General features: G+C 38.2%; 1 protein-coding gene across 1 annotated transcript in view; it reads right to left on the bottom strand.

Annotated features, from left to right (window-relative positions):
* The window catches only part of LOC139708737 (alpha-1,6-mannosyl-glycoprotein 2-beta-N-acetylglucosaminyltransferase-like), a 34,966-nt gene extending 23,359 nt beyond the window's left edge, over positions 1–11,607 (bottom strand). Inside the window, exons 1-3 of the mRNA XM_071620670.1 lie at positions 10,928–11,607; positions 9,027–9,124; positions 2,796–2,895 (exon numbers count right to left, since the gene is read on the bottom strand). Of these exons, the coding sequence (XP_071476771.1) occupies positions 2,796–2,895; positions 9,027–9,124; positions 10,928–11,509 (780 nt within the window). The 5' untranslated portion in view covers positions 11,510–11,607. The remainder of the gene's footprint in view (positions 1–2,795; positions 2,896–9,026; positions 9,125–10,927) is intronic.
* Between the last annotated feature and the right edge of the window lie 13,239 nt (positions 11,608–24,846).

Below are 24,846 nucleotides of genomic sequence, written 5' to 3'. Positions count from 1 at the left end.
AAATTCGATACCTTTGCAATATTACCACTACACACACAAAGAGTGTGATATTATTACATGTATGCACAATATTGCATTTATGTGGCTGGGTCTAATGGCTGTATCAATACACCTTTCTCCTCTGCACACAATTCCATTGAATAATGAAAAAAAAAATCCTTCACGAATAAAGTATGTTTAGCACTTAAATCTATTCCAAACATTATAATCAAACACACGGCATTATCGACATAGCGAGCAGCAGGCGGTAAAACCATCACATCCTAACACACAATGGGATACAGTAAAGAAGCACAAAATGTACCAAGGGCTGCTTAAAAGTGACATGTACGTGTACACGTGCATGTGTGTGTGTGTGTGCCTGTGGTAGTATTTCTGGTAAATTACCAATGTGCAAAGTCAACAGTATATCAAAATGGTGGTCATGGTAAGGTATCATATGCCACGCAGAGAACTCCCAGGATAGTGGGACATATTAATGATGAGTTCAGATATACAGTGTACAGTGTAACAAGGCTAACACCTGTACCTGATGTAACGAAATAATTTTGTAAGTCTCATTCTTTGAAGAATCTAGTATGCCTTTATTGCTGATATGACAAGATGCACAATATAATGAGGAAATTTCAACGGTCCAATGTAGCTCATTACAACAATGTTCTCCTGTAAGTGCACATGCATTGTATTTATTTGAATGGCTTTCTAACAAAGGATTACTACATGTATGTTTACTACCATTTCCTATTACATATACTGTATACGCTATTATTTTCGCGTACAGATATTTTCGCGAATAACGAGGTCATAGACATTTTCGCGCCATGTTGTTTTTGCGAATCGACGCCGACGCTTACGTTAATGCTCTATTAACACAGTGCATGGAGACACTTTCGCGTGTTGTTAAATTTGCGATCTAACTGTGATTCGCGAAATTCGCGAAAATTAAACCCTCGCGAAAATAACAGCTTATACAGTACCGTACATGTAGTTACAACTGTAGGCTAATGTGTTACTGTAAAACATGATATATTCGCGGCATGAAATTTTCGCGAATTGGAGCCGACGGCCTTTTTCGTGGCAAGAAATTTTCGCGAATTGCCTCTTGCGTTCAATGCATATAGCGTAGATAAGACATTTCGCGTGCATTTTAATTTCGTGAATCTTGGCGCTCGCGAAATTCGCGAAATTAAAATGCACGCGAACATTTCTCGTTTTACAGTAAGTCTTTCTGAACCTGAACCAGTCTACATTAAAAATTCTGCTCAGAGCTTTGTACAATAGTACCAGGGAGGTGATCTCCCTGGTAGTACTGCACATGCACATTATACAAAGTGGTACTCTGCATAAATGTTATTCATGTCTTGCCTTTATAACCCATAATTTCATGTCAAATTCATATCTAGTGTGAAATCTACATGTACACAATGGACACTATTGCTGAACTGATCAAAAGGTAGCAATGTTATATGTTGCAGTCGAGTGTGAAAAGGCCTACAAGCAGATGTATGAGACAATAGGGCTAAACAAGACTCTTGAAGCCTGTCAGCACTCACGGAAATGAGAAGGTCATGTGACTAAGACCATGTCTTCCTATTCACAAGCGATGCAGCCCATGAGTGTTGTCTTTGAGCGATCTATGTGAGGACCACTCAAGTCAAGTTTAGTGAACTCCATTCTAGCATAGAGACAAGCTGAGATCTGATGAACCGAAACCATTTTACATGGGGTATTGACTTTCTTCACATGATACTTTGATGGACACATGCAGACATTGCAGTGCCACAGTTTAAAGGGTGTGTACAGTTCTGGTCTAGGTGAGGATTTAGCTTTTAACGTTTTGCGAGATATTCAGAAACCAATCTATGAGATGTCAAAGAGCATGCGGTTCTAAGGGGTATCAAAAGTTTATTCGATGAAAATCGGTTTTGAAATGGCTAAGATATCCAAAAACAAAGTGAAACAAAGAAATCCTAATAAAGTTGTGGCATGTCGCCTTTTATTAGCACTTTTTTGGATATCTCAGCCATTTGAAAACCAATTTTCATCATATAAACGTTGAATCCTTCTTAAAATTACATGCTCTTTCATATTTCATGAGGCTTTTCAATATCTCACTTAGGAATGTTCAAAACATGAATCCCCACCTAAACCAGTACTGTACAGTCCCTTTAAGGTTGGAATCTTTTGTTTTTAAGTGATCCCATTACCGGGAGATCTTTGTATTGACTTTCACTCTTACTTTAGCTTTCTCCGACGCATGGTAAAAGCACTTGTATGTTTGGGTCACTAATTAAATCTGTTGGGCTTTGGAATGGCATTTTCATTTTTAGATGCTATCAAAATTCAAGTAAAAGAGGACAAGACAAAAGTAGATCCCCCTACACTGTTTGTAATTTAAATACTTGTACAAAGATTTCAGTAATACTTGTAAACTAGAACATTTCCATTTAATATTCCAATAACTAAAAATGGAAAAAAAAAATCCATTACACAGTTATCATGTACCAAGGCACATGGTGTCTTCAGATATTTTATATGCTCACAAGACAGGTATCTTCACCCTTACTTTGATTTTGTAAAAAAGACAACGAGAACTCTAGGATCTTTTTTGTTTTGTTTCATTTTGTTTTGTTTTTTTTGTTTGGTTGTGGTTTTGTTGTTGTTGTTTTATACAAGCTGTATAAAGTACATTTGTACCTTGAAGCATTCTGGACAAACAAAAAGAAAACATGTAAACTGTTGAGAATGTGCATATTATGGGGGTAATAAATAATGGGCTGGAGAAAAAAACTGACCTTCCAGAACCAGTGGTGCTTGGTCATCACGTAGCGGACCTCCCTGTAGTGACCATAGCTGTCCGGATGTTCCCAGTTATTACATCTTGTTTGTCTTGCTCTAAAAAAAGATAGAACAACAACAACAACACAACCAAAGTTATATTCAAGAATTGTCCACAATACAAATTGTACTTGAAATGAACATTCTCTTCCTTTTTTTGACCGATGTAATGTACAATGTATTACCACAAACCATTCTAGAGCTATTAGCAAGTAAAGGGCATTTGTTCATAATGTTTTACAGTAAATTCTTACTGCCAGAAAATCACTGTAATTCACATGCAAAAATAATAATGAATACTGTATATACAACTTTACATGAACTTGATGCAAACATACACAAAGAATACCAGAATGAAAGTGAGATTTTCATATTTTGAACATCTGCTATCATATAAATCAGTCAGAAACTATGCCATGAAGAAAATGCTAAATCACATCTGCCTCGCTGGATAGTACAAGATTTGATATACTGGTCATTTACAGATCCATTCTAAGACATTACCAATTTAGGGAACACATTTTTAATGGTTATCACTAATGCACTCACATGCTTAATGTTTGTAACTTTTTTTGGAGCATTACAAGCAGTGTAGGTGTTGCTTTTATTGAAAAATAATGTGATCATAATCATGATATTGGAGAACATTCATTAAAATCTGTCTAAATCATCACCAACATACATTGTATTAACTGCAAGAGAAAAAAAATACATTTGTTTAATAATGACTTGCTTAATGACATTAAAATGTGCATTCAACTCACAAGGGTAAAACAAACACTAATAAGTGAGTAAAAGTATCACAAATTCAACATTCATTCTCCTATTCATTTCTAAAACACCCACTTCATATTCTATCTGTGTGTCATGGTACATGTATAAGAAATTGCATAGATTCTTTTTTAACGGCAAGATTGATCACTGCAATGTTACAGAAATTTGCCCATGCAATGCAGAACAAACACAAAGTTTGCGTACAACTGAGGTCTCATGCAGTCAGGTGTAACTGACTGAATATCACAAACGTGTGTACAAAGCGTGAGAATACAGGTGTGAGCAAACATGGAATATATCTATCTACACTGTAGTATGACAGACCTTACAATTGTAGGAAAATTTATGTGAACAGGTTACCTATTTTTGTAGATAAAAGCCACGTGGCAATTAAAATCACTTTGTTTTGACGGTAACCGGATCTTGAGAAATTACAATGTACATTGTACATCAAACTTACACTGTATGTTAGCTTATGAAGCTTACAGTCATATGTAAAATGACTGTACAGTGTAAGCTCATTGTGTAAATATGGTTTGTTATAATGATTACACGTGGTTGTACAATAATAACAGACACAATCTACTGTACATCGTGCTAATACTGAAACATACAATGTATACCATATATTGTGTGTATATCGTCAACTCTTTAATACATTCAATCAGTCTTAATATGTGACCCGCTACAACAAAATGATCCTAAAGTCGGGTGAGCTCGATTATTTGAAAATTGCATGACACAATTTCCTAATCTTTCTGCTTTAAAATGACATATAATACATCTTATAAAGGTAATCGGCTGTGGATATATCGATATTTAAAGGAGAGCAAGTCGAGACATCTGGGAAATCACTGTTTCAAGAAAAGCGCCCTAAAAGTTCTCCTTGCGACGCAATCACGATCAAGGAACACGCAAGTCAGTATTGACCTCCGGACAATAGAAGATAAGCCCTAGCAACCCCCGAAATGCTTATTCAAACACAGCGTCAGCGGTCTCCTCACCGACCAATCAGTGACCAGGATGCTAGGAGAAGCGGCTGGGCATAGCGCACCCCGCCAGCACGCACCAGTGAACTGGGCAGTGCGTGAGCTTCACGCTTCGGTTAGCGGCAAGCAGCAAACTGACCAATGAGATCACTCTGGTCGTTGTTAGGGGCGGAGCCTGTCTGTGGCGCTCAATCCAAATGTTCGAACCAGTTTCTGCTTCGTTGAAACGCCAAAAAACATGGCCCAGAAAAACGCTATTTTTTGGTCTTTCCTTTCATCATTTTGCTTCAAAATTTCGACAGACAATAGAAGACATATTAGACTCTAATAATATGTCAAATTCAGAAAATCGTAAGTTTTGACCAATTTTGATGCTCTGACTTCAAACTCGATTTTCACGGCTTTGACCGTGCTCGACTTTAGGACCATTTTGTTGTAGCGGGTCACATATAAAACCCAGATGTGAAATAAAACTGAAAGACAGCATAAAGGAGAATAGCTAAGGGGATCTACATCTTTTTTCTTTATTTTTTAAAGGTTGTTTATTATGTCAGCCCACATATTTCCCACTAAATGCAAAAACCGTGTCTCTTTCAGTGATTTCATTACACTGAAAGAAACCCTGGAATGCTTGGGCTGATAATTATGATGAATTGCTTTGTCCAGATTACTAAATAAAGCTTTAAAGAATCATTTCCAAGCATTGCAGTGTGCTGATGTATAGAGAACATCCTGGGATTGATTCAAACAAAACCAAAGGTGGTCTTATACAAACTTGACAAGTCACCATTTATAATTTTAGTAAATTTACCACCACTCCCAATTTGAACTCAATGATGCATTGTCCTACATATCATCCAGTGTGCAGTGTAATGTGTAATCTGGACCCACACTACAGATCCAATTTGAATTTTCAGTCAATATACTGTACGGTACACCTGGAGCCCATTTCTACTCTGTGCATTGCTTGACTGTGTACAGTGTATTCAACTTGACAAGTTGACTCATTAATAGCAAGTTGGCTCCTAATTGGTTTAGTCATCTCAACTACTGCAATTATAGCCAATTTGTCTGGTTTCCTGCCAAGAAAATAACCAACACATCTCTATTTACAAACTGTATATATGGCACAGTGAAGCAAACGCCTATGATGTAGACATACATACACACACATGCACGCACTCGCATGCATACATGCATAGTACGTGAGACTGATTACCCTGGGAATAGAAACAATGCATGTTCTACTTTAACCCAACACTATGCCAGCTACACTTTGTACAGTACCAGAATATTGTTCCTGAGCATCACCTACTCGTGACAACATGTAGCAACAGAAAAGTTGCATAATACACGTAAAAGCTATATACAATGTGTAATACAAACTATTCTCCAATGCTTGCTTTTTTTTAATAAGCATTGTAAACTCAAGTTTTACACCAAACAGTAATCTTGAATGATCATCTGAGTGTTTGGTTCCTGTTTCATGCCATGCCCTCAGCTTGGTTTGGGTAATGCTACAAATGTATTTAAGCCCTCTCGACACCATAAATGCAGTTGGTTATAAAGCTCATCAGGAGTCATGAAAAGCATTGATCTCTCACCAAATAATACATGTATACACAAGTGTCCATTTGGCTGACAGGCAAGTTGCATGAGGTTTTACATTAATACGACGTCGTACTGTTTATACCTGGGATCTCACTCTCTCTCATTCTTGGCACGACAAGATGGTGTCCTGTGTACATTTTGTAAGTTTTTCATATTTGATTATAAAAGTGTCACAAGTACTGAAATACAGTTAAACCTGCAAACTGTAAGCACAAAATGTGGGTTTTAGTGGTAGTTTGCTGTTTCAGACAGATGTGACATGGTAGCTTATCACTGTGACACATAACTTCATTGCTCTATATGTACATTGTAATTACAGTACATGTATGTCAACATACATGTATACATGTACTACATACATCGTACACATCCACATCAGAATGTCATTGTCAATTGTGGTTAAAAAGCTATCCCCCACTGGGTGGCTGTGGTGCATCCTTTCCGATCATCCAGTATACAATCTCGCTGGTTGTGCTTGAAAAGTTACACTGTATGTAATATAACCCATTTCATCACAATTTCTTTGTTGGGATAAAGATATATGGTTGCTATCACAGCAGGTTTGACTGTACTGTATACTGCACATGTGTGTATTTGTGTACAATTCAGACTTTGATGAATCAGTACATGTGACTTTACAATGTGTAACCTTGCATCACGAAACATATAAAAAGTTTTGTTGTTAAAAGGTTAAATTCTGAAAAAGCTAATTTTCAGACTTTTTAAAATCATACACATGGGCATCTGTACATGTACTCATCAAAATAGGATGTCCCAAAATCACTTGAATAAATGATGAAAAATCCAACCTGTCTGAATGAAACTTCAGAAAAGGGGTTTTGAGGCTACAGGTGTATCTTTATAATTACATTTGAGGAAGTACACTGTACATGCATGCAGATTCATCCATTATTTTGCATCATTTTATGGGTAAAAAAAGGGGATGTGAAACTACGGTGTAGATGGCAACCTCCATTATGAAGGGATTATCAGATTAGCCTGAAGGTTAGTGCACTCAATAACAGTCTATTACACAATTATGGAAGAGCATTAATACTGCTGACAATTTTTATGCTTTCTATAGGTTTTTCATGCACTCTAGAGTCTTTCATGCACATCATGAGTCAAATGAAGAGAACGTACATTTTGTATGGTGAGACAGAAAAACCAAACTACATACCTGGGTCCACAAACGCTGAACCAATAGTTTAGACTACAGTAGTTTGATTCTTCCAAACTTCAAATCTAGACAGACTCAGGGTTGATTTTCAAGAAAATGCCAACAACCCACATTTTTAGGCTTGTTGGAAATTCAACCTATGTAAGATATATGAGGGGTTTTATGCTGGACAGCAAAAGCCATACTTACTGACTCAACAGAGAACTCATTTGTGTATGTAATTTATATATGAAACACATTTTTTCAAGGTAATAGGGTTACCTACTGTACAGCCGTACATGTGTAGTGTTTACATAGAAGCAAGTCATGATGCAGACTGCAAACTGTAAATGGCAAACAAGACTACTAAAATGTATGTCACAAACATCATCTGCTGTCAGTCTCATACACAACAACAACTACTATGCTTACATGCAAGAGGGTATTCATTTATCATTTTATAAATAAAGGTGTAAGTTCATACACAAAGAAGACTCCTGAACTGGGAGATTCTTTTTGCATCAAGCCATTCATGATATTACAAATGCATGCACAGTTACAAGTGAAACATATGTACGGTGTACAATATGTACTTGAACATTGCATCTAGACCATGATTGACCCAACATTACAAATTGTATGGGAAAAACACGGCTCAACTTTGTATTCAGATTTGATTCTCATGAAACATATTGAGAAACACATACCGTAGTTTAGTTACAAATAAGTTCTTAATAATTATGAGCCCTCTAACAAATGCTGTCCATGAGTACAATGTACATGCTTATGTGTAAAAGAATATATTATATTCATATATAAATATAAAACAAATATAATATTTCTATAGATTGTTTCATAGGAACAAACACACACCCACACACACACACACACACACACACACACACACACAAATTGATGTGAAAGATGCATGTTTTTATATAGTGTACTTAAATTTTACTGCTTGTTCTGACTAGAAAAATAAATGTTCAAAGAATCCTTGACCCTTGTGTTTCCTTCAAGTAAAAAGCTGAGCATTGAACTAGTCAACATCATAAATATGATGACTGGCAGTGGAGGGAATACACAGACTGATCCATGTGAAGGCTTTGAAATGCTATTTTAGTGGTGTTATACATCCACAGAGGAAGTTACTTACAGACTTACAAATTCCCCAGAATAGCATAATCATACCCCGGGGCAGCAACATTAGGCATTTTATCCACAAGCAAAAATCTGTTAATATCAGGTGTGTTGATTTTTAATTATCTTGTGAGTTTCATATTCCTTCAACTGTACGGTTTTGTCGTCCCCATTTCCTTAGCATTACCAAGAAGTCAAAATTTGGCTAACTACAATTGTACCTACAATGCAGCCGTGCATACATTGTACATATATGTAGACTACGTCTTTGTGCCTCATACTCACAGTCAATGCTACTTCCCTCAGTGGCTTTTCGTTTTATACCACAAAGCAGAAAGTTCAGAGAAATATTATGCTCGTTGCAGAACATAGCAAATGATTCTAATTCTATTATCACATGATTATGTCTGTACGATCAGTGAATGGTATTTGACTCACCACTACATCCATTTGTAATATTTTCTGCAAAAGTGTCCTTGTACGTAATTCAGGACTAACAACCCTGCACTTCTTACTTTTCTCTTGTGATGTCCCTTGGGCAATCTTTTGGGTCCATTCCAGGAAACTCGTTCTGATACACTTGCAATGAGTAGGGGTAGAATATTTGCATCATCTGTGGTTAGAAAAAAAAAGCAAGACAAAAATATTTAGCAGAAATTTTAAACATTACCTATTCAAAACTGGTAACAAAAAAAACCCAAACAAACAAACAAAGTAGTGGCCTGTTTCATGCCCTGTTAATTTCTCTGTTTTCTTGCTGCTATGGCCAACAAATATGGGTATTAAGGTAATCCCTCAACATCCTGGTCTGTCTGTCTGTCTGTCTGTCTGTCTGTCTAGCTCACTCTCTTTTCAATGTCTTTCTCTCTCTTCAAGTTTACACCTCAAATGACATATATGGGTATTGCACTGAGAGAGAAAGAGAAAAAAAAGTTTCAGCTCACTTATTAAATTATTACCTGGTAATTACATCAAATTGAGAAAAAGTGGTCTGTAAACATTATTGAATATAAATAATTAAATATTATTGAAGATTAGATCTCTCTCTGCCAAAAGCAGAGAGAGAGAGAAGGAGTTATTTCAGCCATCCATATTCCAGTTGTCTGCCTGACAGGATACTAGATTGTACATTCAGGATGGCTCTTAGTAGCTCTCAATGGAACATGGCACTTGTAGCAGACAACACTCTTTGATTCTTTCAATTTCGATGCTAAATACTAAATGACTTCAATGATAAATACACTGTATAGACCACTTGGAGCAATTTGAATTTACGAACAAAATAAAAAACAAGAAAAAGGAAAGGGCTCACTTTATAATCAAACCCTAGATAAAAGGAAATTCTACTGTGACATAGTGACTATACCTTATATCTCCTAATCTTATGACACCAGATAAAAATGCAATCAAACTCATGCTAGATTTTATGGGAATGTTAGATATCTAACATCTCACAGCAGGGTTCGAAATTGGCGATGGTCCGCTGGCCATTGGCCACCCAAAATCACGTCGGACTAGCTAAAAATCATAAAATTTTGAAGTTACTAGTCCGTCTGGCTAGCCAAAATATTGCTTCAGTGTCAAAATTGATTCTAAGTAGTCCGCCTGGCTAGTTTAAAAAAAAGTTAAGTGCGACCCCTGCACAGTGATTTGAAATCTTTCCTGTCTGCTTCAATCTTATTTTGATCTTCTTCCTTTTTTCCTGCTGGGAAATGTTCATTACCCTGGTTAACTTATAATATGCTCATGTTCAAAATCTATTTGAAAGTGCAAGCCAAGCTCATATACATATACTTATAAGATGACACTCTACTTAACAGTACATTACATCACATGCATAGAATATTACACAAAGAAACAATTACAGTGCACTCCCGTTACAACGAACACGTTTATAACGAAATTTTATTATAACGAAGTAAAGCTTCTGGTCCCAAAATTATCGCCATTAATGTCTATGGTACAAAATTGGCTTATAACGAACACGGTTATAGCGAAATTTTTGTTACAACGAAGTCTTTTCCGAGCCCCATGGACAAAGAAAATCAAAAGAAATGTGCTCCGTTATAACGAAATGCGGATCGCTTTCGAAAATTCGTAGCGGAACAAGCATGGGCGGACGCTTTACATCACGGTGTGTTCGCTCCGTGTGTCACGCACAGTTTCCGTCAATTTTATGCTCTCTTTAATGTAATATCCAAACGAAATTTAAAAGGTACAGTGTACCATTCCGTTTCACATATCTGCACAGTGTAAGATGAGTATTCAACAAACAGAATATGATATTTGCGTGGTTTCCTTGTTTTTATTATATATTGTATTTGTTTGGTTATAACGAGATTTTGTTATAACAAAAGAAAACTGCCGGTCCCGAGCATTTCGTTATAACGGGAATGCACTGTACTAGCCGTAATACCTGGCAGAAATCGACCCGTCTCACAACCCTATTGATGTCCTCTGAGTAGTAGTCATGGCTGAAGATGAGAAGTGCACTACTGATACCATCAGCCTTCCTCAGCGACTCAATGAGGTATTCCAGATACTCCAGCCGGTCATGCACCATGACCACTATCACGATGCTGTCTTCAGGTCTCACGGGGTAGCGCTCCTGGTTCCAAATCTTCTGCTCGTGGTTGATAGTCAGCATGGCCTCCTTGATGCGTTCGCTCTGCGCCGACAGGCCCAGACTGATGTTGGGCTTTCTCGTTACAATGACATCCGGAGGGCCAGCCTCCTCTATGGCCATCTCTGGGCTGTCGGCCACTTGCCGTTTCTGCTGATGGATGAGCTTTTCATGGCCAACCACAGATTTGTCCTTCTCTGGTTGGCCATTCACAATGTTTGACTTAACATCAGCTAATGGTCTCTTTGCCACTTTAAGTATGTTTGCCTCAATAGAATCATCAGTTTCCCATTTTAGAGCAGGTAGCACCATCCATAGTAGTATCACAAAGCCTACAGACACACACAAAGTCTTTATAGTTCTCCTTGGTCTCATTGTGTGGTATTTTGGAGTGCAAGCACTATGAAATAACAAGCCAACTATCACTGCAGCTTCATTTCAATGGTGGTCATGAAAAAGCTGTTCCAACTTGATAAAAAAAACCACACACACAACTTGTGATGGAGCCTGTGAAAGGAATCAGAAATCAAGTGAAACGGAAATGTAAATCACACTTAATCAGAATAAAATCATGTACAATGTTAAACTTGTTTGCAGAGAAGCAATGGGCAAGATCACGCTGAATATAAAGCTTACACTACACATGTCATATGTGTACATTGATATCAGTATTGAATTAAGTGTTGGTACTTTTTAGGCAATCTATGTTAAATAGTTTGTATGAGTTGCCAAGCCAATTACCACCATGCAACATGGCTATAGACTCTTCTAGGCCACAGCTACAGCTAGCTCGCTAGGTGACATACAACGTGTAGTAATGCAAGGTCTAAAAACGTCTCTGAGGTCCACTCGTGCAGAAAATTCTATAACATAGGCCTACATGCACATGTATGTATGTTGATGTTTAAATTAATACCGGTACTATAAAAACATAGGGACACTATAGTAGTAACCGCACCTCCAGTGCCTCGAACACGACATGCGCGACACGAATCAAATGTTTCTTTTGGGCTGAAGGAAGGACACACAATTGCACAGTATGTAATCAAACAACTATAAAAGAATAAAAGATTCTTCTATTTTCTAGATCATATCCTCTACCTAGGCTCTAGTCTGGTACAGTGTAGTTCCTCCTGATCCTGGCGACAAATTATACAGCAATTTTAAGGGAATACATGTACATGTAGCATAGCACGCTGCAGAGCTTGGGTCCACTCTACAACTTAACTACAACGTAGTAGTCCTACAAGCAGTGCAAGATCCTCCAGAATGCATAAATTGACCACCCCGCCCCGTAGCCGTAGGGGCGTAGGGTAGCTAGAATCTAAAAGTAGAATCTACATTGTACATCAGTCACACTGAACTCCTTGCCCCTTGGTAGTTGATACTACGTTAATTGGACTCATCGCTGATCGCTCAGGATTGTAACCTTTGAATGGCCCTCTACAAGTCTTTGACTTACTGGGCGTCATCATGAGTAATTCATATAACTCAGTGAAACAGCAGGAAAACAAAGTCTTAACTCTTCAAAAGTGCTCTCACTGTCTTCGAAGCTATGTACAACGTTTTGACTCACGCACAGAGATATCAATAGATGGGACTACACACTCGAACGCTCACCTCTACCGTCTCAACGATCGGTATTGGTAGTTACACGAGCATGCAATGCAGCATTAAGAATATAAAGAAGGACTCACAAAGGTTAAAGTTGGTAATCCATAGCTGTGGTGTAGATGAAAATGGGCGTTTAGCTGCCTCAGACGCAAGAACAGAGCAGTTTACCGTGACAATTACTGCACAGCACTTCACTGATCTACTGTACTACTGTACTATGAAAGATCCTGCGAGCTAGCTGCGTAAAAGCACAAAATTGTGTACCTGTCACACACGGATCGCGGATATCGAAGCTGGGGGGAGAGTCCGAGTATCGTTGGTACATGGTACGTGGAAGGAAGCCAAATGCTAGTGCCGCCGCCGGTGACAGAAATGAATACAGGCTTGTAATAGTAAAGCCGGTGCAGGTTTAGCTGAACTGGCAATCTTCTTGTGAGTGAACCGGCGTATCTCTTTGCTTCATAATAAAGCGAACAGACACGTCACAATTTGATGAGATGATCCTGGCTTCGGTAATTCGTTCTTCCCGCAGCCATTTTTGTTTCCAGTGGGCAGGGCCCAATGTTCTGTTTTGATCCAGTCACTTCACCCAGCGAAAGAGAAACTCATCTGAGCATAATAAACAGGGTAAAATACAGACGTGCAATAAAACCAGGTATATGGTCTATCCAGGTGACAGTCGCTCTCAAAATGACAACAAACAAGCAAAACAAAACAAAAACGAAAACAAATAACAAAAAATAACCAAACAAAAGCATTTTTCTCTATTTTTGAATAAAAGTTCATAGGTCTCGCCGGACTCTTCCTTTCTTTATAATTGAGTTTCGAGCATGAGACACAAACGTTAAAGGGATGGAACAGTAGGTCCTATTGGTGGAGATGAGAATTGGTCTTTCAACTTTTGCGAGATACCAAGAAAACACTTATGAAATAGTACAGAACATACCATTTTAAGAGGAATTCATAGTTCATTCGATGAAAATCGGGTTTGGAATGACTGAAACATCCAAAAACAAAGTAAAACAAAGCGATCGTAATAAAGTGTGGGTCCCACACTTTATTAGAATCGCTCTTTTTTCAGCCATTTCAAAACCAATTTTCATCAAATAAACGTTGAATTCTTCATAGAATTACATGCTCTTTCATATTTCATATGAGGTTTCTCATTATCTAACCAAAATATGTTAGAAACCTGAAATTAGGTTTCAACCAAAACTTGGTACGATCCCTTTAACCGGTATGTGTAATGTGATATACAGTTAACAACAAAATTATTCATACCCCTGAGACATATAGTTTTGAGCAGATTTCTTGTACAAGTGAAGGATGGAGTGATGGTGATTGGGTGTTGACTTTTTATTCTTATTTGTCCTCTATAATTGACATTAATTCTAGTTTCACCTCATTTGCATAACAATAGAAATGTTGAGATACAACACTCAATCACCATCACTCCATCCTTTACTTGTAAGCAATCTGCTCAAAACTGAAATTTTCCCAGGGGTATGAATAATTTTGTTGTTAACTGTATATATGTATATATATATATATATATATATATATATATATATGTACATATGTGTGTGTGTGTGTGTGTGTGTGTGTGTGTAAAGTAGGCCTACCATATCTATCATGTCAGTGCATAGGCCTATTCTATACATTAATTCATCCATTAATGTTTGTTCAATCAAAATATACAGATTAAAGATGAAAAGTGCGGTAGGCCTAATACTAATCTCCAATTAATTAATTTCATTGTCTCACGGCTGGACCCTCGATATGATCTGCATTTCAGGTTTTATATACACTCATACAGGGCCGGCGCACTGTTTTCAAAAGTGTGGGGGCCCACTTCCGGGTTTCATGAGCTAACAAGCAAAAAAAAAAGGTCCTCAGCTCATCTCTCCCCGTCCCCGTCCACTTTCGGGTTTCTTCAGCTGACAAGCAAAAAACAAAAACAAAAACAAAAACAAAAACAAAAACAAAAAAAAACAGGTCCTCAGCTCATCTCTACCCGTCCCGTCCACTTCCGGGTTTCTTCAGCTGACAAGCAAAAAAAAAAAAAAAAAAAAAAAGGTCCTCAGCTCATTCTCTCCCCTCCCATTGTAGTGCCTCTTCCGTACTTCCGGGTTGAAAAAGGTGTGGGGGCCCAAAGTGATGACACCTTATGTATTCCTTTGCATGGTGCAAAAAAAGTGTGGCCCCCACGGCTGCGCCGCCCCTGTCATATACGATCATCTGAATTATACGTATACAGTGGTACATGAAAAGCAGCAAATAGTCATCCGATCTCACATCTACCTGGCAGGCCCACTAACTGCTTAGTTGAAAACGTATCGTGTCCAAAGCATGTTATAAGCCCTACTATGCTGGAAAGCAGCATGAGAGGTGTAAGCAGGCCTAAACTTAGGAAGGTAACAAGAAATGAAATTCCTAAAGACGTGCTGAAACCATTTAAGTCTTGGCCCTGGTTAAAATTTACCTATCGCATTATACTTTCCACAACCTAGGCCTATATGTCTTCATTATAGTTTCTTCCACATGTTTGCTCCAGGTAAGGATTCACAGCATTGAACTGCTCTTTCAGCGATCCCTCCATTTTCACAAATATGATAGATTTGCAACGTTATATATAGTTGACTTGTATTTCATGAAAGTCATCAATTATCATCACTGTCAGTTTACAAATGTATGATGGATTAAAATATTGAACAGTGATTTTTTTTTTTATTTTGTTGAAATATGAAATTAAGATTGAATGGATAAAACAAAAATAGACTACACAAGCGCCAGTCAGAATGTCTTGTGGCTCTGCAACACTAAGTGCACAGTGCTCTCATATTCAATGAGGTTAAAGTGATGGTACAATATTGGTGGAGATGAGAATTGAGCTTTTCACTTTTTGCGAGATACCAAGAAAACACTTATGATATAGTACAGAGCATACCATTTTAAGAGGAATTCAAAGTTTATTTGATGAAAATCGGGTTTGGAATGACTGAAACATCCAAAAACAAAGTAAAACAAAGCGATCGTAAGAAAGTGTGGGTCCCACATTTATTAGAATCACTCTTTTTTTTATATCTTTGCCATTTCAAAACCAATTTTCATCAAATAAACGTTGAATTGTTCATAGAATTACATGCTCTTTCATATTTCATAAGAGGTTTCTCATTATCTCACACACACAAAAAAAAAAAATGTTAGAAACCTGAAATTAGGTTTCAATCAAAACTGTACGATCCCTTTAACCCCTTTCAGGCTACTGATTAGGTGCCTACTGGTGGTACATTGTACCACAAAGTTATATCGCGACGAGATTGCGCCTACCAACCAATAACCTGGAACCAGATTCAGCAAACATCACTGCTGCCATCTCGTGTCCATTGCATGCACAGGATTACTCCCTGACGAAGCGACACAGTGACTGTTCAGAGAGGCACTTTTATTATGTGATGATACACCATCACACGGCATTTATATCACACAAACATACAAACTAACAAATTAATCAATTTATTAATGTCTCTATGCACATTGACAGAAGGGAAATGAAGATACGTGAATAAAGGAAAATAGGCATGAGAGAGAGAGAGAGAGAGAGAGGGAGGGAACAGGAAAGAAAGAGAGATGAAAACTGACGAAACTTTTACGGAACAGCGCAAAGGCGGAATCGTTATCAAAATTCTTACATTATCAGCCTGCTTGAGATGCGTATATAGGCACTGTTCCATAACTTGAAAAAATGTCCTAATCAAACAGCAATTGAATTTCATCCCTTTCGAGTTTTTTTTTTTCCAAAACATCAGCGACCTGCAAAAGAAAAAGAAAAAGGAAAATATGTCTCATTGTGATAAACTCGTTAAGGCATAACGATGCGACACCACAACTTTGCACATTTTGTCTTTAGCATAGGCCTAAATAGACACTTTTTTTTTCTCTTTTCAATAATCATGTTTCACAGTACAGATATTGATAGCAAATTACAAATACAAAAGCGTAGGCCTATTAAAAATCAGCATTTATCTGGTTTGCTTTTAAAAACACACAATGATGATTCGAGAATAGGTATGATGGAAATATGGATATTTCAACTTTAACACACACACACACACACACACACACACACACACACACACACACACACACACACACACACACACACACACACACACACACACACACACACACACACACACACACACACACATATTACCACCATTTCGCCTGAGAGTGGTTGGCAAAATCACAGGTAGCACGCAGTTAACGAGAACAAAAAAAAGGCAAAAGTATAACAGAACAATCCAGTATATAGTAATGCACGAACATTTCTATTACGCAAAATGCTTTAGGAATCATATTGATATCTATATTCTAATGACGTTATCAGAAGTTGAAAAAAAAAAAATACGAGATGAGATTCATAAAAATACCAGACATTTCTATGGCCGGCGGAGCCGTGGGGGCCGTGGGGGCTCGGTATTTGTGCACATTACGAAGGAATACATAAGGTGCCATCATTTTGGGCCCCCGCACTTTTTTTTAAACCCGGAAGTACGTAAGTGGCACTAAATAGAAATAGATAGAGATTTTGAAGTGTGAGCGCATTAAGTTACGTTTTTGCACCGAAGACCTTTTTTTTTTCTTTCTTTTCTTTCTTTTTTTTTTTTTTTTTTTTTTTTACTTGTCAGCTGGAGAAACACGGAAATGGAAGGAGAGATGAACTGAGGACCTTTTTTTTTTTTGCTTGTTAGCTCCTGAAACCCGGAAGTGGGCCCCCACACATTTGAAAACGCTCCGCCGGCCATGATTTCGACACTGTACTAGCTTGAGTCCACATGCACAATTTACTCCACTCGAAATGGAGTAACTGTACATCTTTCAAGCCATGCTTGGTGGCCATAAAGTCATTTTGTATGTTTATTCGGCAGCATAATATCACTAGTGGAATTTTGTTATCGTATAAACACTATAACTGCAGCCATTTTAAATACCGTCGATTTTTGGCTGATTAGACAAATTCGCTCAACTGACTTGTATCTAATGATATGATTTTTTTTTTGCCCTTGGGTCAATCCTCTGCTTCATCTTACAGGACAATAATTTTGCACCATTTATGTCAAAAGCAAAAAGGAATTTCTGTTTATACAGGACATTTTGAATATCTCAAAACTTTTAAAGATACAAGACTTGCAACAACACGATATCTCAAAAACATCAAGGATACAAGGGTTACATCATGCAGATTGGGACTCAGAACCCTCGAAATAGGGTAAAACCATCAATTGTTTTCAGTAATTCTTAACCATTTCAAAGGGAATATACATGGGAATTCCCAATTTTGGCAGCCATTTTATATATCTTAAAACCCTCAAGGATTAAGAGCTGCATCATTCAGATTCGGATTCAGCACCTCCGAGAGTAAAACCATCAAAAACAACAAACAAACAAACAAATATTGGGTAGACGGCAAAAAAAAGAAAGAAAAAAAAAGTTCAGCCTCTCGCATCCAGACTAGAACCAAGACAAAAGTGAACTTGTCCGATGACTGCTTAATCGTTGGAACTCAACAGACAGTCTATAGGCCGTCGGCTACTTGAGACACGCCCGATAGTCGAACAACATTTCATGGATCTTCACTGCTCTCCCCTATCTCCATGATTCTCTAACATTCAACTCCTTCCTCTTCCTCTTCCCTTCTATTTCATCTTTCCCCTTCTAACGATGTCCGAACATCTTACTTGATTCTCACACTATTCTTCCTTGCCACTCTCAGTGTTCCTTTCTCTACCATCTCCACTAGAGCAACTTCAACTTCCAGCCCATTACTGTCCCCCCACTCTTCACTTTTTGCCCTCCTCACAACCCCCATAATATGTCGCTTAGAATTCATTTCTCCTCTTTCTACTGTTCTAGGCTCTTCTGCCAAACAACGATCCGGTTAAGGACACATACACATGGTGTCACCGCAAATATTTCTCCCTCATTTACTTCACCATGCAAACCTTCAAACAACACATAACACAAGTATAACACACATCGGACTCGACACTCATCGGACTGACTCAACGCTAATTGGACTTGACTGAAAATGAAGTCTAGTCCGCGCCAAGTGGCCACTGCCTCCTGCCAATGAACATTACCCATAGAGTTGGATTGGTTTTAACATTACCCATAGAGTTGTAACCGGATTGGTTCCAACATTACCCATAGAATTGGATTGGTTCCATTACATGACGTCACTCCATCTTCCTATTCCACAGATGGGAGCTGTCTGAAAGTGGTTCGACGCGCACATTCAGATCGCTTGCTGGTTACTTTGTGATTACGCCTCGAAGGAAGATAGTTTCCAAAACCCCTGAACTGGTAAGATATATCATTTTACTTCAATTATCGATGCTATGATATCCATGTACAATAATTTTGTTACACATGGCAGAATAATAGTGAGTTGAAAGAGCTGAAGTGTTTTGACAATGCTGTTAATTCTGCATTCATATTATGTTTCAATGATGTGAGGCGCAGACCCAGCAGTTTCATGCACATAATTTCCTAGACAAATTTCTAAATCCCCGGATTTTGAACGGATGTGTCTGAACATATTTCTTAATTGTATTGTATCTTCCATAACATTTGTTGTTTTTTTCTTTGACAATCCTTCGATTTTGCACAGTTTACTGATTTTTTTTTTTTTTTTTTTTTTTTACTGAGAACAGGAATTGAAAAAGAAACAGTTGAATTTCTTTTACTGGAACAATGATTGATTTATCGCCACAAGGGAATTTTACACAGAGTGGAATCCATGCTGAATCAAAATCGGTGGCCTTTTGTATATAGATATCCACTTTCCACGTTGCCCGTGACTGCAAGCAGCGCATTTCAAGGATATACATGACATACATCTAGTATGAGATGCATGTCTGATTAGTACATAATATCTTACATACAATGCTTGTCCGATGGTGCCACCATGTACCATTATTATTAAGTAGGTCTTTGCTGCGCAAGACCAAGTGATGAAAATCCACGCATTTTCATCTGGAGTTGGATTAAATTCGATTTTCATAACGAATTGCTCAAAATGCCGTAGGACTCTTAAGATATTCGCGCTTATTAGTGGTAGTATAGGCCATCGGTTTACCACTGACCATTTCTTTGGGACGACAATTTCATCAGCGGCCTTGAACACTTGGTGTCACATCCTAGACGACACAACTTAATTTTCCCCCTTTTGTTCAAAAAACTTCTTAAGGAAGCTAGGGAAAATGAAGGAGATTTGGGTGATAAATCACACCCATGCAAAACACGCAGTTGGCATCAAGCATTATCGCATACAATAATCGTCCAATCAGCCAAAATCGACTTGTGCTATACAGAGATGACAGTCAACCATTATGGCGATTGGGATTAACGCGGCATTATTCCCCGTGTAGCTCGTGCATATTCCAACATGATCGTGGCAGTTGTCCTTCGGGGTCAAGTAGTACATAGTGATCGTGAACTCCGACCTCGTTCACTTAAAGGTGCTGTTTGCCTTTGGGAACAGTGATTTTAAAAACAAATCAAGATATGACATTTAATGCATATGTGTAGGTCTGTTGTACCACAAAATATACTATCTTATAAAATTTTCGCGACTAAGCCTAAAATATAAGGAGATGATGTGTATTTTTCTCAATAAACCATAACTGTAGACGGTTTAGTCTGGAAACATTTTAATTATAACTAATGTTCACATTTTGCATATTTAACAATAGTAAACATCGATTTTACCAATTCAAATTTTTACAGTGGTTCTTTTTATCCACAACCCACATTTCAGAACTATTTTAAAGCACTAATACGGGGTTTTTGTTTCATCTGCAAATGGTAAATTATGCCTTTAAAGTGACAGCAGCTAAATCAAGCAATCGGAGCATGAAAGTGTCATCAAAATTGTGCGAAAGAAAGGAAAACCTATAGAGAGTGTTAAGGTTACACATATTTGCCAAGATGAGTGATATTGCTCACAGTCTCATTTTCCGGCTTCATAAGTCTCCCATTTTGTTAAAAAATCTTCATAGTCACTTCCGCATACTTGTTTTTCCTTTCCCTTTTGAAGCTGCATAATATCCTCGATATATAGGCCTACGTCTGCAGGTCGTTGTCTCCGTTGTATTTACATACATGTCTCTTCTGTTATCTTATTGTAATGCTAGTCTTGTCTCTATTGGGATTCTGAAGTTACTTATTTTTTTGATTTTCTGCTTCAGGTGATCCCTCATATCACAAGCACTATCTTTTCAGTGGGTCCCTCCCCCCCCCCCCCATTTTTTTTTTTTTTCGTACGACGCGTATAATAATTGTTATCCTGGTATGGGTGGTTTATTTCAGTGTTTCGTTGTTACAACGATGTAGACCCTTCAAATTCATGAAATTCTTCCGTTGAGATGTTTTCATTGCAACTGATTGTCAATCTTTTGTCAATCAGTTACGATGTAGACCATGTTTAGCTGATGTACTCCCTGTCTCTTTCACAACGTACAGTTTACATTATTACTTTGTCACCAAAAAAAAAGGTGAAGTGCATGTTCTTCGTCTGTCGAAAAATAAGACTGAATTTGAACTAAATTTGAATTTCATATTCCAGATGTCCTATATTATGAATGTGGTCAAACCGGAATGATGGAGATTTCATTAAAAAAAAAAAACCGGACGCATGATAATGATCCTTTTAAAAAATTCGTTATTGAGTTTCTAATGTTTTTACAAACCAGTGATATTTCACTGTGGCTTCAACCACCGACTCCAATTTAAAGATAATGATGACTTCAACAAGATAAGTCTCATAGAACTGCACCTCAGGTACGATAGTATATGATTGTCACTTGCCACAGACTGTAGGTGCAAAAAGTATGCAAAAAAAAGGTGTTTCATTATCTTAAATGGAGCTTGTCCTAGATTATGAGCAGTGGTGCGCCGGTTGTCCTGCTTATGACAAGGTGAACATGGTTATCAACAGGTTATTCTAATTTCAGCTGACCTTATTGTTGATGACGTCATGAAAGCTGAGAAAACTTTTCAGAAGTGGAAAGAACACAGTGTCCCACAGTGTGTTCACAATGTGCAACTTATAGTCGGCTTTGTAAAAACACTCAAATTCATAGTGTGAAGATGATGTCACACTGTGGTGTGTTTTGTTTTTCACATCAGTATTTACATATTGATATTCTGTTACACATTGTGAATTGATGATTCACAATGTGTTCACAATATTAAAACGCTCGGATATAACAATGTGAAGAGATTTGTATTTCACACTGTGTTCCACACTGTGAAATGCTATGTTCTTTCCAGGAATGTATACAAGACGGTTAAAAAAACACCCCGAAATATATAGACATAATTGATACATTCATCTATTTCCTGACTGCGTGATATGAAGATAAGTGTTCACATCGGCAGAAGCGATCACAGACTCAGAACCCGAGTTTGATACCAGGGGGCCTTTAAAACCCGAATGACGGGGTCAAAGGGCACGAGGAAAGCATACTAGTAATGTACCTATTGTTGTTATTTTTTTCTTCGAGCGGATAACCCCGCTTGCCATGAAAACCTGCGTGTAACCTCTGTAATGAGAAAGGTCAACTTGTTATTCTACACCGATGTTTTCATGTGTCTTGGCATCTGTCGTTGGTCTCTGTACGAGGCGATGAGTAAAGATTATACGTGCATTCATTTTACTCCATTTTACTGCTTATTTGGGAAAGTTATTTGAGAGAAAGTTGGGATGTAAAAAAGTCCTTAGTAATCATAAGATTATGTAAAGATAACAAGCAGAGGTATTCTACTTTTTTAGTGTCATTATTGTCATAATCATACTGGTGGTATACCAACGATGTGTAAAATGCCTTCTTATAAGAAATGTGTCATCTTTATTTTATCATATGAAATCCTAAGAAATGCGATATCCTTTTGATCTCTATACACAGGGCCTATAGGCCTATTTGTCCCTCATCCGTCCATTTCATCAGGTGTCTACCACGACTTGCTGTAAAATGCAGATTAGGTCTACTTCCAATGTATTCTACCTGTCATTACTGAGGTGTCCGAATATAACACATCATCTTTAAGATTATTAGTAGAGGTGCTATATGTTATAGGATGGTGTTCCCTGAAACAAAATGGAAACGGAATTATTTAGTTATATAACTAGCGCTTCGGTACCTGTGGTATATAGGAGTGCGGGGGTTGGGAGAGCTTCATATTTTGGGTACAACAGATCCGCCTTTCAAGCACCGCTTCGGCAGGTTTGGCTTCATAAGCAACACTTGAGTTACTATCTAAAACTATTTTCTGATAACACAAATTCCATTTTGTGATATCAAAAATTTGATTTTTTATATCACAAATCAATTCGAATTTTTTGATTTCACAAATTCAATTTGTGATATCACGAATACCCATTGGTTTATCACTTGAACCAAATTTTTGATATCACAATTTTCAATTTGTCGTATCACTAATTCCATTTTGTGATAATTCATAATTTACATGAATTATTTCAGCACTCACTTTATTAAAAATCTATTGAATTTCGAATATCACTTTTGTGCAGAAATGTGCAGCGTTTAGTTTGTTCAGATATACATAGGGAATTCGAGAGTTAGTGAATTCGAACGTTACTTTTGTGCAGCATGGGCGTAAATCCCGGGGGGGATGGGGGGGGGATATATCCCCCCATGAAATGGAGGAGGGGGGGATGGCCTGTACAATCATCCCCCCTGAATTTTGGAAAAAAAAATGGAGGAAGCAGAAATGTGATTGTATCAATTTTGGCATATTGCATGACGTTTGTACGCCGGCCTTCAGACAGGTAACAGAGCTGAACAGTATTCTATCTTGTAGGAAAATGTATACATAATTTTCTCCAGCGCTCGCTCGCTTCGCTCGCTCGCGAAGAAAGTAACATGGACATACACTGTAAGGTTATATGGCTCAGACATTGACAACGTCAGTATATGCTATGACGCGAGTAACTTGGGACCATCTGCAAAATATGTACGAAAACAAACAAACAATAACAAAAACTATATTGTCATAATTGAAACCCCTCCATTTCCTGAATCATTCATGAGAAACGACAGTGACTGCTGACTTAGTCAGGATACTATAAGTACTTGCATTTATGGCCATACCCAGGGAAGATCAGGGGCGTCGAATCTATCTCGGGGGGGGGGGGGGGAAGGGGGGGGGAGGGGGGGAGGGGGGGGAGGGGGGGAGGGAGGGGGGGGGGGGGGGAGGGAGGGGAGAGGGGGGGGGGAGGGGGGGCGGGGGGCAAAGGGGCATTTGTGTTTAGGCAGACAAATCATTTATCCCCCAAGCAATTCCCGAGATGAGGACAAATCTCGAACTTTCTTAATGAAAAAGTGCAATGGAGAATTGCAATCATAAACATGCAAAAGCTCTGCTATACTGGATCCCTTTCGATAAGTACACTTTTGAGATTGACGTATATTTCCCTACTTTATCAAAGAGTGTGCAGCGGATCTTTCACTTAACAAAAGCTCCCTCATATGTAGAGGCGTCGATGGGGGGGGGGGGATGGTTCACCCATAAAAGTGGGACAAACAAAAGCGAAAAATAAAGCTACAAACGGCAGTTTTTTGGGGTGTAAAATGTCAAAATTTTAAAGCTCGCTCGCTCCGCTCGCTCGCATTTAATCGCTATGCCATTCTCCTGATCTTGCTACCAGTGATTGACCGCAGTTGCGCCCGGTGTGCCCCCCTTAATTTCCAAAGCGAAAAATATAGCTACAAACGGCAGTTTGGGGACTGTAAGATGTCAAGATTTTGAAGCTCGCTCGCTTCGCTCGCTCGCATTTAATCATTATGCCATTCTCCTGATGTTGCTGCTGCCAGTAATTGCCAGCAGTTTTCGCCCGGTGCTCCCCCCTTAATTTCCAAAGCGAAAAATATAGCTACAAACGGCAGTTTTTGGACTGTAAGATGTCAAAATTTTGAAGCTCGCTCGCTTCGCTCGCTCGCATTTAATCATTATGCCATTTTTATGATGTTGCTCGCCAGTAATTGCCAGCAGTTTTCGCCCGGTGCTCCCCC

Source organism: Diadema antillarum, unplaced genomic scaffold, assembly GCF_040938485.1.
Source record: "Diadema antillarum isolate AM-2024a unplaced genomic scaffold, OU_Dant_1.0 seq00001370_RagTag, whole genome shotgun sequence".
Taxonomy (NCBI): domain Eukaryota; kingdom Metazoa; phylum Echinodermata; class Echinoidea; order Diadematoida; family Diadematidae; genus Diadema; species Diadema antillarum.
Note: the sequence above shows the minus strand (reverse complement) of the source record. Positions and strands in the feature narration are given on the sequence as shown.